The sequence below is a fragment of the Diceros bicornis genome, chromosome 19 (genome assembly GCF_020826845.1).
Source record: "Diceros bicornis minor isolate mBicDic1 chromosome 19, mDicBic1.mat.cur, whole genome shotgun sequence".
Lineage (NCBI taxonomy): Eukaryota > Metazoa > Chordata > Mammalia > Perissodactyla > Rhinocerotidae > Diceros > Diceros bicornis.
Genome location: NC_080758.1, coordinates 266,786 through 281,393, shown reverse-complemented (window position 1 = coordinate 281,393; position 14,608 = coordinate 266,786). Strand labels below are relative to the sequence as shown.

The 14,608-nt window shown below is 54.8% G+C and overlaps 2 protein-coding genes across 6 annotated transcripts in view; one reads left to right on the top strand and one right to left on the bottom strand.

The window, feature by feature from the left end:
• Nucleotides 1–103: 103 nt before the first annotated feature.
• On the bottom strand, nucleotides 104–5,121 carry SAMD10 (sterile alpha motif domain containing 10). 2 transcript variants are annotated; one of them, XM_058562254.1, is made up of 6 exons: nucleotides 4,664–4,727; nucleotides 3,520–3,675; nucleotides 2,530–2,711; nucleotides 2,280–2,451; nucleotides 1,721–1,861; nucleotides 104–1,524 (listed from the first exon to the last, which is right to left on the bottom strand). In XM_058562254.1, the coding sequence occupies exons 2-6, from the start codon at nucleotides 3,626–3,628 to the stop codon at nucleotides 1,502–1,504; spliced, it is 627 nt and encodes a 208-aa protein (XP_058418237.1). In that variant the 5' UTR covers nucleotides 3,629–3,675; nucleotides 4,664–4,727; the 3' UTR covers nucleotides 104–1,501. The 2 variants fall into 2 exon arrangements, with proteins under 2 accessions (XP_058418237.1, XP_058418238.1); XM_058562255.1 differs by lacking the exon at nucleotides 3,520–3,675 and having other exon boundaries at nucleotides 4,664–5,121.
• Nucleotides 5,122–6,436: 1,315 nt separating this feature from the next.
• Nucleotides 6,437–14,608, top strand: part of PRPF6 (pre-mRNA processing factor 6) — a 61,161-nt gene continuing 52,989 nt past the window's right edge. For 2 of the 4 annotated variants that reach the window (XM_058562227.1, XM_058562228.1), the window contains exons 1-4: nucleotides 6,437–6,625; nucleotides 9,081–9,249; nucleotides 10,433–10,551; nucleotides 14,182–14,260. In XM_058562227.1, the coding sequence (XP_058418210.1) occupies nucleotides 6,555–6,625; nucleotides 9,081–9,249; nucleotides 10,433–10,551; nucleotides 14,182–14,260 (438 nt within the window). In that variant the 5' untranslated portion in view covers nucleotides 6,437–6,554. The remainder of the gene's footprint in view (nucleotides 6,626–9,080; nucleotides 9,250–10,432; nucleotides 10,552–14,181; nucleotides 14,261–14,608) is intronic. The other 2 variants (XR_009222865.1, XM_058562230.1) reach the window with 1 other exon arrangement.

Genomic DNA, 14,608 nt, shown 5'->3' with positions numbered 1-14,608 from the left:
GCTGGGCTGTGCACCCCTCTCCGGGGCCCAGGGCCCCCCCAGGGCTCTGCCCACCCCCACACGCCCCGCGGGTGGGTACCCGGACACAGACACCACACTTGGGGCGCTTGAGAACCAGGTTTATTTCTGGTCTTTTTGTCAGAATATAAAAAAGTGAGCGCAAAACAAGGAGGATGAGACAGGAGTGTGGGAAGAGGCCTCTGAAAAGGACGGAGTAGTGATGGCATGAGGTGGGCGGGGACACTCAGGGCAGCCACAATGCACGAGGGGTCTTCCCATGGAGGGGCACACGGATGGGGGGCACCAGGCCCGTTGTTCAAATTCCACTCAGGACCTGCAACAACCAGCCTCCCTTCCCAAAGCCAGCTCAGGGCACAGAGAGGGTGCTGGGGGCATAGTCTCATCCGTCCTTGAGATTTTCAGAGTCCCCTAGGTGAGTGGCAGGGCAAGGAGCAAGAGCTTGGGGGCTGCCAGGACTACCCTCACTGTCCCTCTCCTGGGCAGCACCCGCCCCAAACCTCAGGCACTCTGGCCCACGGAATGGTTGCTCAGGTGCTGGCTGGGTCTCCAGTGGGCGGGCATGGGGGGTGCAGCCCTCAGAACAGATTCATATGTGAATCCGGGTTTTCTTGGGAAAAGGGAAGTGGGAATACCCACCCACGACTGTGCCTCGAAGGCAGTCTCCATGACCCTGGGAGGAGGGAGACCTTCCCAAACTAAGGCCAAGACACAGTGGAGCCTGGTGCCGGGCGCTGGGCGTGGGGTCCTCATTGTGCCATGTGAGGGCTTGGGTGCTCAGGCAAGCCCGGGCCCTCTCTTGCCTCAGTTCCCATGAATAGATGGGGACATGGGGAGGGTGTCATAACTAATGAGTGCTTGGCACGGTGCCTGGCTGAGCGGATGCCGATGCTGATTACCTGGGCTGTGGGTTGGGCCTGCTGAGTCTGGGGCGGGGGCAGGGGAGGGGGACATGCCAAAGGGAGCCTCGGCAGTTTACCCCACCTGTGTGGGCAGTCCTCTAGGTGCAGAGGGACGGCAAAGAACTAGATGAGTGGACGGACAGACAGACCTCTCACCCTGGGAGAGGGCAGGATGCCCAGAGGACGCGTGACTCAGCTGGCACTGGGGGACAGACATCAATGCAGGTGAAGGGAATATAAATAGACAGACTCCCTGGGAGTCTAGGGGGACATCCAAACCCCGCTCTGGCTACAGGTGGCTGCCCCAAATGCTGCCAGCAGCACCGGGGGGTGGGCTTGGCAGGAGGGGCCACACTCAAGCAGCCCCCGGCCCCTGGCCGCCCAATCCCAGGCACAGCCCAGAGTGCACAACCAGAGGTGGCTGGAGGTGGCAATCCTAGTCCCACCTGTCCATTGGGCCAGGCTCAGCCCCTGGGGCCTCTTGTAGGGTCCAAGAGGGGCTGCTCAGCCAGCTCTGCCTCATCCTTGCCCCGGGCTCCGGTCACAGTGCTGGGGTCTGGGGTTCAAGTCTCAGGCAGCAGCTAGGACACGTTTCCAAAGGAAGCTGTGGGGTGGATGGGGGTGAGGATGGGTGGGGATCTTTGGCTTGTCCACTCTGCCCTGGGTGCAGGATGGCCCTTACTGGGGTCCCACAGCCACCCCTCCTGAGGTCAACCCATCCACTCTACACTCAGGGGCCTTGCAGCTCGGCCCCACAGCCTCTCAGGGCGGCCCTGGCACTGCTGGCTCCTCCCACTGACCTTGGCTGAGCAGCTGCAGGCTCCGCCCCTCCTCGCGCACCTGCAGGCGCAGCACCTGCTGTAGCACCTCCTGCCGCTGCGCCTCCTGCGCCAGCCCCATCCGCTGCAGCTTCTCCGCGTTCAGCCGCAGCAGCGCCCGGCCTGGGATGGGGGGAGAGAGGGGTCAAGCCGAGGTCAGCATCCAGGGGCATCAAGAGTCAGGGCAGAGAGAGAGAGAAGGGGGAGGGGGACACAGAGAGACTCAAAGACAGAAAAAGAGAGAGCCAGAGGAACGGGGGAGGGAGGGAGAGTCAGACAGACAGATTCAGAGAGACAGGGAAAGCAGGGAGAGGGGCAGAGGAAAGACAAGTACGGATAGAGACGGCGCAGAGGAAAGCCGGATGAAAACAGAAACAGCCACAGGAGAGACAAAGAAAGATTCTGTAAAGGGACAAAGACCCGGAAAGAGAGGACGGCTCAGGGGGAAACAGCAAGAGAAATAAAGGCAGGCTGGGAGTGGGGGAGGAGCTCTCCTGGGGAGCCCTGTGCCCTCCCCGCCCTCAACCCCTCAGAGAGGCACCAGTGATGGCGTGCTGGGAGAAGGCCTCCACGTAGACGAGGTAGTTGTGGGGACAGTGCTTCTTGAGCCACTTGCAGACGTCCTGCTGACTCCACAGGACGACAGGCCTCGTCAGGCCGCCCAGTGAGGGACTCGTGTGGTACAGGCCATAGTGGTCAGAGTACAGCCGGCCCTGCAAGGGGAAAGGGGTGGCAGGTGGAGTGAGGTGGTAGGGAGGGCAGGAGCAGAGGTGGGTCTAGTGGGTGGGTACCTGGGGGCCCTCCGTGCCAGGCTGCTGCAGGAGCTTGACGGGCCGGCCACCCACTGCCCTCTGGCTGCGGGAGTCATGCCAAGTGAGGCTGGTGCTTGGTGTCCTAGGCAGATGGCAGGGGATGGTCTCGGCTGACACTGTGTGCTCCAGGAGGGTCCGGCAGAAGCTGAAGTGGGCAGTGGCTGTGGAGCAGGGGTGCCTGGTCAGAGTGGTCAAGGGCAAGGCCAGAAGCTCCTCTCCCTGTGATCTAGCTCTTTGCTTAGCCTGTCTCCCTTCCACTTTCCCAGTTAGGGGTTCTCAAGCCCCCAAAGGCAGAAGGAAGCATGTAAGAGCTGTCTTGAGGACTCCACCCAGATGGAGATGGGGTGGGAAACTGGAATAAAGATGAAGAACTGGAAACACCTTTCCCCCTCCGAATCCACAGTTTGTGCTTTAGGAAGCAGGATGGGTGCTGCTTAGATTAGAGAGAGGACGTGCCTCCAGGGAGCCTAAGACTTGCAGCCAAGTGAGGGGCCATCCTGGGACAGCCTTGACTTCACGCTTGCCTTGGGCTGGCACATGCCACACCAGACCAGGGTATACACACAGGACCTGCTTTGAGGAAACGCCAGCCCCAGTGTCCTGGGAGGCCCTGGGTGGTGGGGAGACCCCTCTGGGTGCACCATCTACCCGTCATTGTTGAAGGCACTCAGTCTTTGCAGCCGTACCTGGTGTTTGAGGCTTGGCCCCTAGCTGTCTGTGCTCACCAGCTGTGACTCATTGACAAGAAGCCTGAACTCTGGGCAAGCCGATAACCGGGATTCCTGCTCTCCCACCTCCCACAGGGACCCCTGGCCTAGGACAGCTCCTGTGTGTGTGGGGGCTCCTGCAGGCATGGGCTGCTTAGCACAGGTGTGCAGGGTGCACCCATGTGCCCAGGGCCCCATGGTGACGCCTCGTGCTCTCTCTTTCTATACCAACTTCATCACACCCCTCAGGTTTTAGTTTTACCATCATTTCTGGGCTCGTTGCTGACACGAGTCAGGGAGTGCAGACACCTGGATGGGCCTCTCTGAAGACCATGCACAGGTCTTGATGAACAGAAGGTGCCCAGAAACATTGTGAATGGATGGATGAAGGCTCTAGTGGTGTCAAGTCAACAGAACCCTGGGGAAAGACGGGAAGCTGGGCCCAGGCTTGCCCCCGTCTTTACAGTACCCAGGCCCTGACTCAGCAGGCAGGATCAGGTTCTCAGGCCCCAGCAGAGTGAGAGACTCTGCCTCCCCTGGACACAGCCCCCCATCATCCCCACTGAGAGCAGGGTTTGGCAATGTGCCCAGGAGGTCTCTGTAATGAGGCAAACCCACATCTTACTCTTCCTCCTTCCACCAGGTAAGATTCCCCCGACTTAGCACCCCCTCCCCATTCTTGCAACTTTCAGGATTCGGGTGACCCAGGTGACTAAATCTGAGGTCTAGGGCCAGACAGAGGGTGTGGCCAGTGTGGCCATTGCCCTGAGATGGTTTCTAGTACGGTGAAAGAAGACTTACTCTAGGCGGGCACCTTTAAGGGTATACAAGCGCCTGGGTTGCAAGGCTTCTCCTCTTGGGAGGCCTGGCTAGGGCAGGAGCGCACTGCTTGGGGAGAACCAGTCAGACGCCTCGGCCCTTGCGGCACCTGTCCCCAGCCAGCCGGGCCCCGCCCATTTCCTACCCGCACTCGGGGAGGGATCTCTGTCCATCTGTGCGTCCGTCCCCCGGTCGGTCCCTCCCTCCCAGCTCCAACGTCAGAATTCCAGTAGGAAATGGGGTGGGGGCGCCCAAGGCCAACTGTGGCCTCGGCCCCCCTCTCGGCCCCAATGCAAGGGCTGGGGAGGGTTTTTTCAGCGCGAAGGAAAAGGTGACCGCAGGGTGGTGCCAGCCTGGGGACAGGAGCCACAGCCGGCCACCTCCCCCAAGCCAAGAAGCGCTGATCCCCAAGGCCTGAGGCCGCTCACCAGCGCAGGACAAAGACACCAGAGACCCCGTTCACCCAGAGCGCGGCCCCCACTCTGCGCGCCGCAGCCGCTGGGAGTCCGCCACGTCTCGCCCCTGTCCCTCTCGGTCCCCGAGCCCCCAGCCCGCGATATCCCCCACCCCGGTCCAGGCCCGCTCACCGTCCACATCCCGGCGCTCCCCGAAGCCGGCACGCACAGCCCCGGTGCGGCCTCGCGGGGGGCTCAGCTTGGTCCTCAGCTCCGTGAACATGGGGCCCGCGGTCCCAGGCCCCTGCACACGCCCCTCGCCGGGCGCAGGGGGGGCCGGTGTGGCCGGCGGGGAACGCGCGCCGCCGCCCCGCCCCAGCCGGCCCCGCGCCCGAGCCGGTCCCCGCGCCCGGCGAGTCTGCGCGGCGAGGCACCTGCCGCTGAGCCCTGAGTGCCGGGCGCGCTCCGGTAGCTGCGAGGTGTGTCGGCGGCGCGCGGGTCTGCGTAGGCAAAGGGTGCTAGAGCAAAGGGCGTCCGTGCGCACCTGGGCATGGCTCCAAGGACGAGTGACCCTATGCACCTACAGGCGCTCCAGGCGCCTGCAGGAGCCTCTGAGGCAGGGAAGTAAAGATGTATTCATCCCCTTTGTGTGTGGCAGGGTGAGGGAGGCATCCTACCTGCTCCTGGGACCTTCTGCCCATGGGGGACGGGGTCAAGGGCCAGACTGATCTCTCCCAGTCACCTCCCTCCCCATTCCTATTTCAATTTACTCACTCACTACTTTATTCAGCATCCTCCAGAGCTCTCCAGAGGTCTCTCCCTCAAATGGGCACTTGCTTCCCCAGAGAAGCCAGTTTGACCTTCTCTTACCCTACCACCACACTGTAAACTCTAGTTGGACAACCAGGGTCTCTCCCCTTTCCTATGTAGCCCCAAAATCTGACTCAGTGCCCAGGACGTGGCACTAAAATGGGCTTGGCTGGGGACGGGGAGGAGAGAGAAACTCCAAGGAGGCTGTGGCTGGCTGGAGGAACGTGTTTCCTCCAGGACCCCAGTGAGAAGTGCTAGAGTGGGCTGGGGGCTGCCTGGTCCAGCAGAAGGCCAGACTTGCGACAAGCTGAGTTTTGCCTGCTCTGCCAAGAGCCTGAGCGCTCCTCCCAGGGGTATGTGGGGGCCAGCAGATGTCCCACAGCAGAGCCAGCAAAGGTGCACACGGACATGCAGAAATGTGTGCAGAGCTCAGTTATGCACGTCCACCCGAGACATCAGCGCAGGTGGTCTGACCTGTACCCGTGCCCACCAGCACACAGGTAGGGTTTCGGGGAATTCGCCCACAGCCTGACTTGTTTCCACAGATATGCATTTGCTTGTTTTTGTCATTTAGGTCTCTAGGGGCTGGCTTGCTGCCCTCCCTGGAATGTACAGGGTCTGGCGGTGGTGTGGGTGGGGCCTGTATCGGGGCTGGAATCCGAGCACTGAGAGCGAGGGCAGCAGCCTGCACACGGGCACACACAGACAGGGGTGCCCGCAGTTACGACTGATACACCCTGCACAAGCTCGACACAACTGGACAGGCGTGCAGCTCCGCTCAAACGTGTTAGGGCCTGCCCGGGGCCAGGGCAACTCTGAAGGGCAGGGTGGGCAGCTGGGCTGGCTCAGAGGGAAGGGACCCACGGGTTCTGCTCGTACAGGAGGTCTCCTTGGAAATGCGTGGAGAACACGCAGCAAGCAGGGATACCCCAGGCTCAGTTTTGAGGTCCCGCAGGCTTTGTCCAGGATGGTGTCGCTCCTGGATCCCCCCGTCCGCCTGCTGCCGTCGCCCCAAGCAAAACCCCCGCGCATGCGCCTGCCGCATCTCTGGCCCTTAGCCGCCGGAAGTCGCCGAAAAACGCGTTTCCGGAACTTCCGCCCGGGGAATCCGAGGGGGTGGGGCTTCGTGCGCACGGCGCTCTCTGCTTCCGGGGCGCGGGTGACGCGGGGCCCGCGACGTCCTGCTGCGGCAAAGTCTCCGACGTCTGTGGGCTTTCGCCTCCGGGGGCGGTCTCCGACCCTTCCCTTGCCGACCCTCGTCGTCCCCGGTGCCATGAACAAGAAGAAGAAGCCGTTCCTGGGCATGCCCGCGCCACTCGGCTACGTGCCGGGGCTGGGCCGGGGGTGAGGCCTGCGGCGGGCCGCGCTGGAGGGGCGGGAGCGGGCGGCGCGCGCTTGGGCCCGAGGCCGGGGCGGGGGCCGGCGTAGGGGCTGGGGTAGCGGGCAGGGGCCGGGGTAGGGGCCGGGGTAGCGGGCAGGAGCAGGTGTAGCGGGTAGGGGCCGGGGTAGCGGGTAGGAGCTGGGGTAGGGGCTGGGGTAGCGGGTAGGAGCGGGGTAGGGGTCGGGGGTAGCGGGCAGGAGCCGGGGTAGGGCCCGAGGCCGGGGCGGGCGCCAGGGCAGGGGCTGGGGTAGCGGGCAGGAGCCGGGGTAGGGGCCGGGGTAGCGGGCAGGAGCCGGGGTAGGGCCTGGGGTAGCGGGCATAGGCTGGGGTAGGGGGCAGGAGCCGCGGTAGGGGGCGGGGTAGCGGGTAGGGGCTAGGGTAGCGGGCAGGAGCTGGGGTAGCGGATAAGGGCCGGGGTAGGAGCCAGGGTAGCGGGTAGGAGCTGGGGTAGGGGCCGGGGTAAGAGATGGGGTAGGAGCCGGTGTAGCGGGCAGGAGCCGGGGTAGCAGACAGGGGCCGGGGTAGCCGATACGGGCTGGGGCAGGCACCGTGGTAGCGGGCAGGAGCTGGGGTAGGGGCCAGGGTAGCGGGTAGGAGCCGGGGTAGGGGCCGGGGCAGTGGACAGAAGCCAGGTTAGGGGCTGGGGTAGCGGGCAGCGGCTGGGGTAGCGGATAAGGGCTGGGGTAGGGGCAGGGGCTGGGGTAGGGGCAGGAGCTGGGGTAGCCGGCAGGAGCCAGGGTAGCGGGAAGGGGCTGGGGGCCGGCCCGGGCCCCCGGAGAGACTGTTCTAACTGCCCTCACTTCTCTCCAGGAGGCAGCCGGGTTAGGGCAGCTCGCGGACAGCCATGGGAAAGCCGAAAACAATGATAAGATACTAGACGGTTTCGGTTAACCCCTGTAGGAGGAATAGTGTTTTGGAATTAGGACAGACCTGAGCATGACTTTTGTCTGCTACTTAGGAGTTGTGTGACTTGGAGTTTATGCGTTGGCCTGTTTTTTGGTCTCTAAGATGGGTAATAACACTGTCTTGCAGATCTGCTCTGCTGGGCTAATGAATCCCTAACGTGTAGTCAGAACACCTTGGCTACCTCCCTAGGCCAGGCAGACCTGTCAGCCTTGTCTTAAGCATGACATTCTCTTCCGATAATCTGGGGTAGATTCCTCTGTGTGGCTGCTGGTAGTGCCTCCTTCTTTCCCTGTCGTGTTGGTCGTCATATGCTGCTTGTTCAAACGCTGAGCTCCCTAGGGGCAGGGATGGCATCTGTGAGGCTTGTGACTGGGTCCCTTAATGCCTGTCTCACAGACGACTATCCTAAGTTGTTGCCTAAGTGGGGTAGTCATTGTCACTATTTGTTTGGCTATTTATTTGGTTAGGAAAACTATTGGTTTCTCTTGTTGGGGGTTTTATGTTAGAATCTGTGGGATACACGTAAGTCTCAGAAACTGACGCTGTTTTCAGAGTGCCTGCAGTTTACTAGTTGTGAGGTATTTGCATAAATAAGTACACGAAGGGGAACAGATTTAGAATTTTGGGGTTCCAGTCATCAGGGAATGCTCTATGGAGTGGTAACATTTGGCCAAGTTTAGAAGGAGAGCTGGAGTTAGGCACGTAGAGATGTGGCAGAATTAAAGGAGAAACGGACGTTTTGTGTGTTGAGCAGTTAAGAAAAAAGACGAGGCGTGGCGGAGGAGTAGCAAGGAGTCTCGGAGTGAAATGTGCAGTGAAGGGAGGGGAGCTGCAGCAAGTCAGAGGGACCAGGGCTCTTGGGGGCAGCAGAGAGACAGAGACGCTTCCGAATGCTGCGGTTGGAGCTGCACTGAAGCAGAGGAAGGCTAGAGGCAGGGGTGGCTAGCTTGGTTCCCAGCTGTGATGGGAGTCATGGTCTGCGGAGGAGGGCTTTCGGAGGTAGGTTCAGTAGAACTTGGTGACACCCAGGATGAAGAAGGAGGGAGAGGGAGGCAAAGCTGGTGCCATGGTGCCTGCCTTGGTGCCTGGGATGGCACTGCCATCATCAGCTGAGACAGCCCAGAGCAGCTGTGGGGTAGGCACAGAAGAGAAAGTGTGATTGGGTCAAGTTGGGTGTGGAGTGGGAGATGATCAGCAGGTTTTTGGAAATGGGAGGCTGGGGTTTGAGGAGGAGGGAGGCCTGATGCCCTGGCAAATCTCTCTCAAGGAGAATGTGGGGTGGCAAAAGATAGCTTTGGTAACCTCCTCAGGGTGGGTCAGAAAGTTTCTCCCCGGAAGAGGAGAACGGGCTAGTGATGTTGGAGAGCGTGGCCATGCGTAGCTCACTGCACCAAGATCTTTGAGGTTTCCCAGAGGTGTTAGGAAAAGAGATATTGTCAAGTGACGATGGTGCAGGGCGGAACACAGGAACAAGGTCACCCAGATAAATGGGCATCTTGGGATCTTCTCCAGTGCCACTGGCTTCACCACCCGGTCAGACATTGGGCCGGCCCGGGATGCAAATGATCCTGTGGATGACCGCCATGCCCCCCCTGGCAAGAGGACTGTTGGGGACCAGATGAAGAAAAGCCAGGCAGCAGACGATGACGACGAGGATCTGAACGACACCAACTATGACGAGGTGACTGGTGCTTGCCCAGCCGGTCTCCAGCAGGGCTGAGCAGCTTCCTAACCCAGGGCGCTGTTGGCATCTGTGACGAGTGGCTGGGCATTCCATATTTCAGCTGTTTGAGGGATGTCTTGGGCAGTGTGCGAGAGGGGAGCAGGAAAAATACAAAAATGTGCACTTTTATTGTCTCTTTAAAAGAGACATTCTTGCAGATATTAGCACCACTGTGTTGGTCTCTGACGATGAAGGTTGAAAGTGAAGTTGGTGATCATATTTGCTTTCTTTTGCCTTGGTGCTCACCCTCTTAGTTAACTGGTGTCTGGGCAATTGAAGTTTTCTTCAGATGTGTTCTAACAGATGGCATTTTCCCTTAGAGGAAAAGATTTTTAGAAAATATTTAATTCTGAAATTATTACATTTTATTTTATTTTTATTTATTTATTTTTTTGGTGAGGAAGATTGTCCCTGAGCTAACATCTGTGTCAGTTTCCCTCTTTTTTTTTTTTGTGAGGAAGATAAGTCCTGAGCTAACATCCATTGCCAATCTTCCTCTTTTTGCTGAGGAAGATTGGCCCTGGGCTAACATCCGTGCCCATCTTCCTCTACTTTGTATAGGACGCCTGCCACAGCATGGCCTGACATGCAGTGCCTTGGTGTGCACCCGGGATCTGAACCAGCGAACCCCGGGCCACCAAAGTGGAGTGCGTGAACTTAACCACAAAGCCACTGGGCCGGTCCCTGAAATAATTTTAAACTTATAGGCAACTTGCAAAAATAATATGGAAGATCCCTGCACACTCTTCACAAGCTTCTCCCCATCTTACGTGACCTCAGTTCAGTTACTGAAACCAGAAAGTTAACAGTGACACAGCACTGTTAATTGATCTGTAGATCTTAGTTGCATTCCACACCAGTTTTTTCACCTGTGTCCTGTTTCTGGTCCAGGACCTAGTCCAGGATCCCACGTTGCCTTTAGTTGTATCTCCTTAATCTCCTCCAACTGAGAGCTCCTCTGTATTTCAAGTCCTTGACGTTTTTGAAGAGTACTGATCAGTTTTATCCCTCAATTTGGGTTTGTCTGATGGAAAAAAATTGTTTAGCAAGCATTTTACAACTAGAAGTGTTCTCTGTTTCTGCTCGTGGTGATTGTGTTGGAGGAAAAGCTGACCCTCTAAGTATGTTGTTTGGTTCTCAGTTTAATGGCTATGCGGGGAGCCTCTTCTCAAGTGGACCCTACGAGAAAGATGATGAGGAAGCAGATGCTATTTATGCAGCTCTGGATAAAAGGATGGATGAAAGAAGAAAAGAGAGAAGGTAAAACAAATGATTGCCCTTCAAACTGTGTTTATCCCACTTTTACTTTTTTTTTTTTTTTGTGGGGAAAGATTGGCCGTGAGCTAACATCTGTTGCCAATCTTCCTGTTTTTTCTTTTTTCTCCCTCCCCAAAACCCTGGTGCATGGTTGTATAGCCTAGTTGTAAGTCATTCTAGTTCTTCTATGTGAGCCACCACCACAGCGTGGCAACTGACAGATGGGTGGTGTGGTTCCATGGCCGGGAAACTAACCCGGCTGCCAAAGTGGTGAGAGCACCGAACTTTAACCACTAGGCCATCAGGGCTAGTTCTATCTAATTTTTAAAAAAAGTTTTGTTTTGACTTATTTTAGACTTGGAGAAGGGTTGCAAGAATAGTACGTGTGTCTGCTCTGCTTTGAGGCCGCTTGGGTCTTGGTCTATGGCAGCCGCACTTGGATAAACACTGGGCTGTTGCAGAGTAGCCTTAGGGCCTAGGACGTGGAGTGGGCCTAAGAACTCTGTCTGGTTTTCCAGAAACTGACAAAATTTGGAGGATTCTGACTACACCTCAGAGTTACCATCTTTGAAATGGGCGTAGGGATGTCGAGTAATGTATGTTCAGTAATTTCGAAGTTAACTGAAGATAGCAAATGAAGGTCTCAATCCTCGTGGGCAGGCAGTTGTGGCTTGAGAATCTCGTTCCACACATCAGTGTTGGGACCTGACCGTGGGGCCTCGGGGGATCAGGCTGGGCTGTGGGGACACACTGCAGTGAGCCTGCAGGGAGTGGTACCCCAGCGAGCTGAGGAGGAAGTGCACTCTGTCCTTGGGGGACTGTTGAAGAGAAGACTGCTCCTCAGCAAGGCCCTTATGTCTTCTCTGTGTGGCTCTTAGGTGGTGTCTTGCGCTGAACGTTGGTCTAGCCAGTCTGTTGTGTTGTAGTTACCTCAGTGTACTGGTTGATACAGCAGCTTTCTGAATTTCCTGTCCTTGTTCTGGGGAAATCTATGCAAAGTGAACACATAATCTCACAAATCGTAATAAATTGTATTGCTTTGTTTTTTACATTTTTTTCTTCTAAAAAGAATATATTCTCATAGAATATTAGGACGCTGAGATTAAGTATAGGTAAGAGAATGACATTTATTCATAAGCCCAGAAAGTGACAGTTAACATTTTGGTTCAGTTTCCTCTTTCTGTTGCTCGTTAATCATGCAATTTTGTTAACTTCTCATAATATACGTAGAATTTTTAATTTTTCCAAGATCATTTTAGAAGAGTGAAATATAGTTTTTAAACCTTGTTATTAAATCAATGTGCCTGAATTTATATATATGGTAAGTAAGTGCGCATGGTTTTGCATACTAAAGAAGATTTGAGTCTAGTCTTGTAGAATTCATTCATAAAAAAAAACTGAGTGACATGGATACATATAGAAAGTTGTCGTATTAAGTGGTTTTAGAAACGTGGTTGGCTTTTTAAAACTTTATTATGAAAACTTTTCACAATACAAACAAGTAGAAAGAATAGTGCAGCAAACACACGCATGCCCCTGTGCAGTCTTATCATGTGTTCACAGTTCACTCATTTGTTTCTTCCGAATCTGCAGGTGGTCTTTGCTGTGTCACATCAGGGCCAGTTCACCCTCAGCACTGAGGTGTCCATTTCCCTCGTGGACACCGCGCCTTTATCACACCCAGCAACATGAAGCCCAGTTCTTTGTTACCTGATAGCCAGTCCACATCCGTATTTCCCTGCTTGTCCCCAGAACATCATAGAACTGCTTTTTGCCAAACCAGATACAATTAAAGATTTTTAAAGATTTTATTTATTTATTTTTTTCCCCCCAAAGCCCCAGTAGATAGTTGTATGTCATAGCTGCACATCCTTCTAGTTGATGTATGTGGGACATGGCCTCAGTATGGCCAGAGAAGTGGTGCGTCAGTGCGCGCCCGGGATCCGAACCCGGGTTGCCAGCAGCAGAGCTCGCGCACTTAACCGTTAAGCCACGGGGCCAGCCCCATCCAGATACAATTAGAATCACTCCTCAGGTCATGTGTCCTAACTGGTCTCACCACCGTGTCCCGCCCGCCCTTTTAACCTTTTCGTGACATTGGCCTTTTGAAGAGATGAGTCATTTTGTAGAAGAGTTCAAATTATGGAATGGCTGCCTTTCTTCTCGGGGTATCCTTGACCTTGTTCTGCTCTCAGTATTTTCTGTGCAGTGGAAGTTGGTACCCGAGGCTTGATTAAAATCAAGGGAAACACTTTGGGTCAGAAAACCTGATAGGTGCATCTGTGTGTGTGGCTTCACATCAGGAACCATGATGACTGACTGTCTCCAGCTTCTGGAGAGGTGTCTGTCTTTCCAAGCATGTGGTTTTGTTACTGCCTGACCTGGGGCCTTCTGCTCGCTTCAAGGCATGCCTAATAGTCAAGAGGCAAGGTGGTAGGAAAAAAGGACTCTTTTTTTTAACTACAGCTTGCTAGCAAGAGGGAAGATGGCCGACTAATATCTGAAAAAAACCATCTTAAGGGGCACAAAGTCTTACAACAGTTATATAGGCTGGTGGGTTATTGGGGAGGGGGTTAGGAACGTTGACCCTCTGGTCTTACAGACTGGGAGTCGCCACACAAGATCTTTCAGTTTTCATTGATGATGGCTATTAGCATAGATTCTCTGTTGGGTCCTCACCTTCCTAAGGAACTCAAAAGAACAAAGTTATCATCTTATCGTAGCTGGGAGGTACATGCACAAGCAGAGTTTGTAAAATCAACATAGCAGTTAGATCTGGAGGGTGCATATCCAGCTGGGTTAGTTAGTCAGAGGTCATTCACAGTTACAGTAGGGTTTCTTTTCTGCAACATGGCTTCCCTCATGTCAACCTTGTCTTGAGCCGGTCTCAGTTTGTCACAATACGTTCCAGTTCCTACTGATGGATGTTTCCTTTTCCCTTACGGAGGAAGGTGTGCATCTCAACTTTGGGGTGTACTACCTCCCTGGGTCACATCAGCTTGTTTGCCTGATGTGGTTGGTACTTTGTCACAGGTTCCCGTTACTCTTCATGCTCAAATCTAGCTTCCAGACTTCTTCCAACTCCCTAGACCTGGTTTTAAATCACCAGTAACCCAGTAGCTCTCCATCCCTGAAGACCAGTTGTGCGGGGGATGGCATGGACTGTTAGTTCTGGCAGATGAGCAGTGAGGCTGATGGAGGGCTGATTGTTTGTTGGAGGTGAACTATTTACTTGGAAGTGAGGGAAGCGACGACAAGTTAAGTAGAGAGTTGGATGGGCAACTAGGACAATGGATTCAGCTTTTCTTCTGAGTTGAGTATTCGTAGGATGGCCCTACCTTTGGAATTTTGTAGAATTTTAAAGCAGTAATATACTTCTGTTCAAATGCAAGTATTTATGTCAGAGTAAGACAACTTGTTTTCATTTTAGTGAATTTCTGCATATTTTCATTTGGTAGATAATTGAGTTACTGAGTTTGTGAATGTATCCACTATTACCTTAAAATATATTTGATTTAGCTGTTGAGTGTGTGGAGTTATTCTTTTTGGCGATTTAAGGAAGTATAATAAAATGACTTTGTTTCAGAGTAGACATCCAGTATTTCTAATGCATGCACACATTTTACTTCCTAGGGAGCAAAGGGAGAAAGAAGAAATTGAGAAATACCGTATGGAACGCCCCAAAATCCAACAGCAGTTCTCAGATCTCAAAGTAAGCAGATGGATGACATGCTGTTTCTAATACGCTTACCCTACCTGGCAGAGAACAGACTGCTCTAGGGTAGAATTGAAGAGACTTCACTAACTTTGCTCTTTGATTCAGATGGTAGAGGGTCCCACTTGATGTGTTTAATTGTATGTAGATGTGTGCAAAAAGCTTCTCCATCCCCAACCAAAAAAGGGAGGACAAATGAGCTTATTTTCTTTTCTTTTTTTTTTTGTGAGGAAGATCAGCCCTGTGCTAACATCTGCCAATGCTCTTCTTTTTTTTTTTTGAGGAAGACTGGCCCTGGGCTAACATCCGTGCCTCATCTTCCTCCACGTTATATGGGACGCTGCC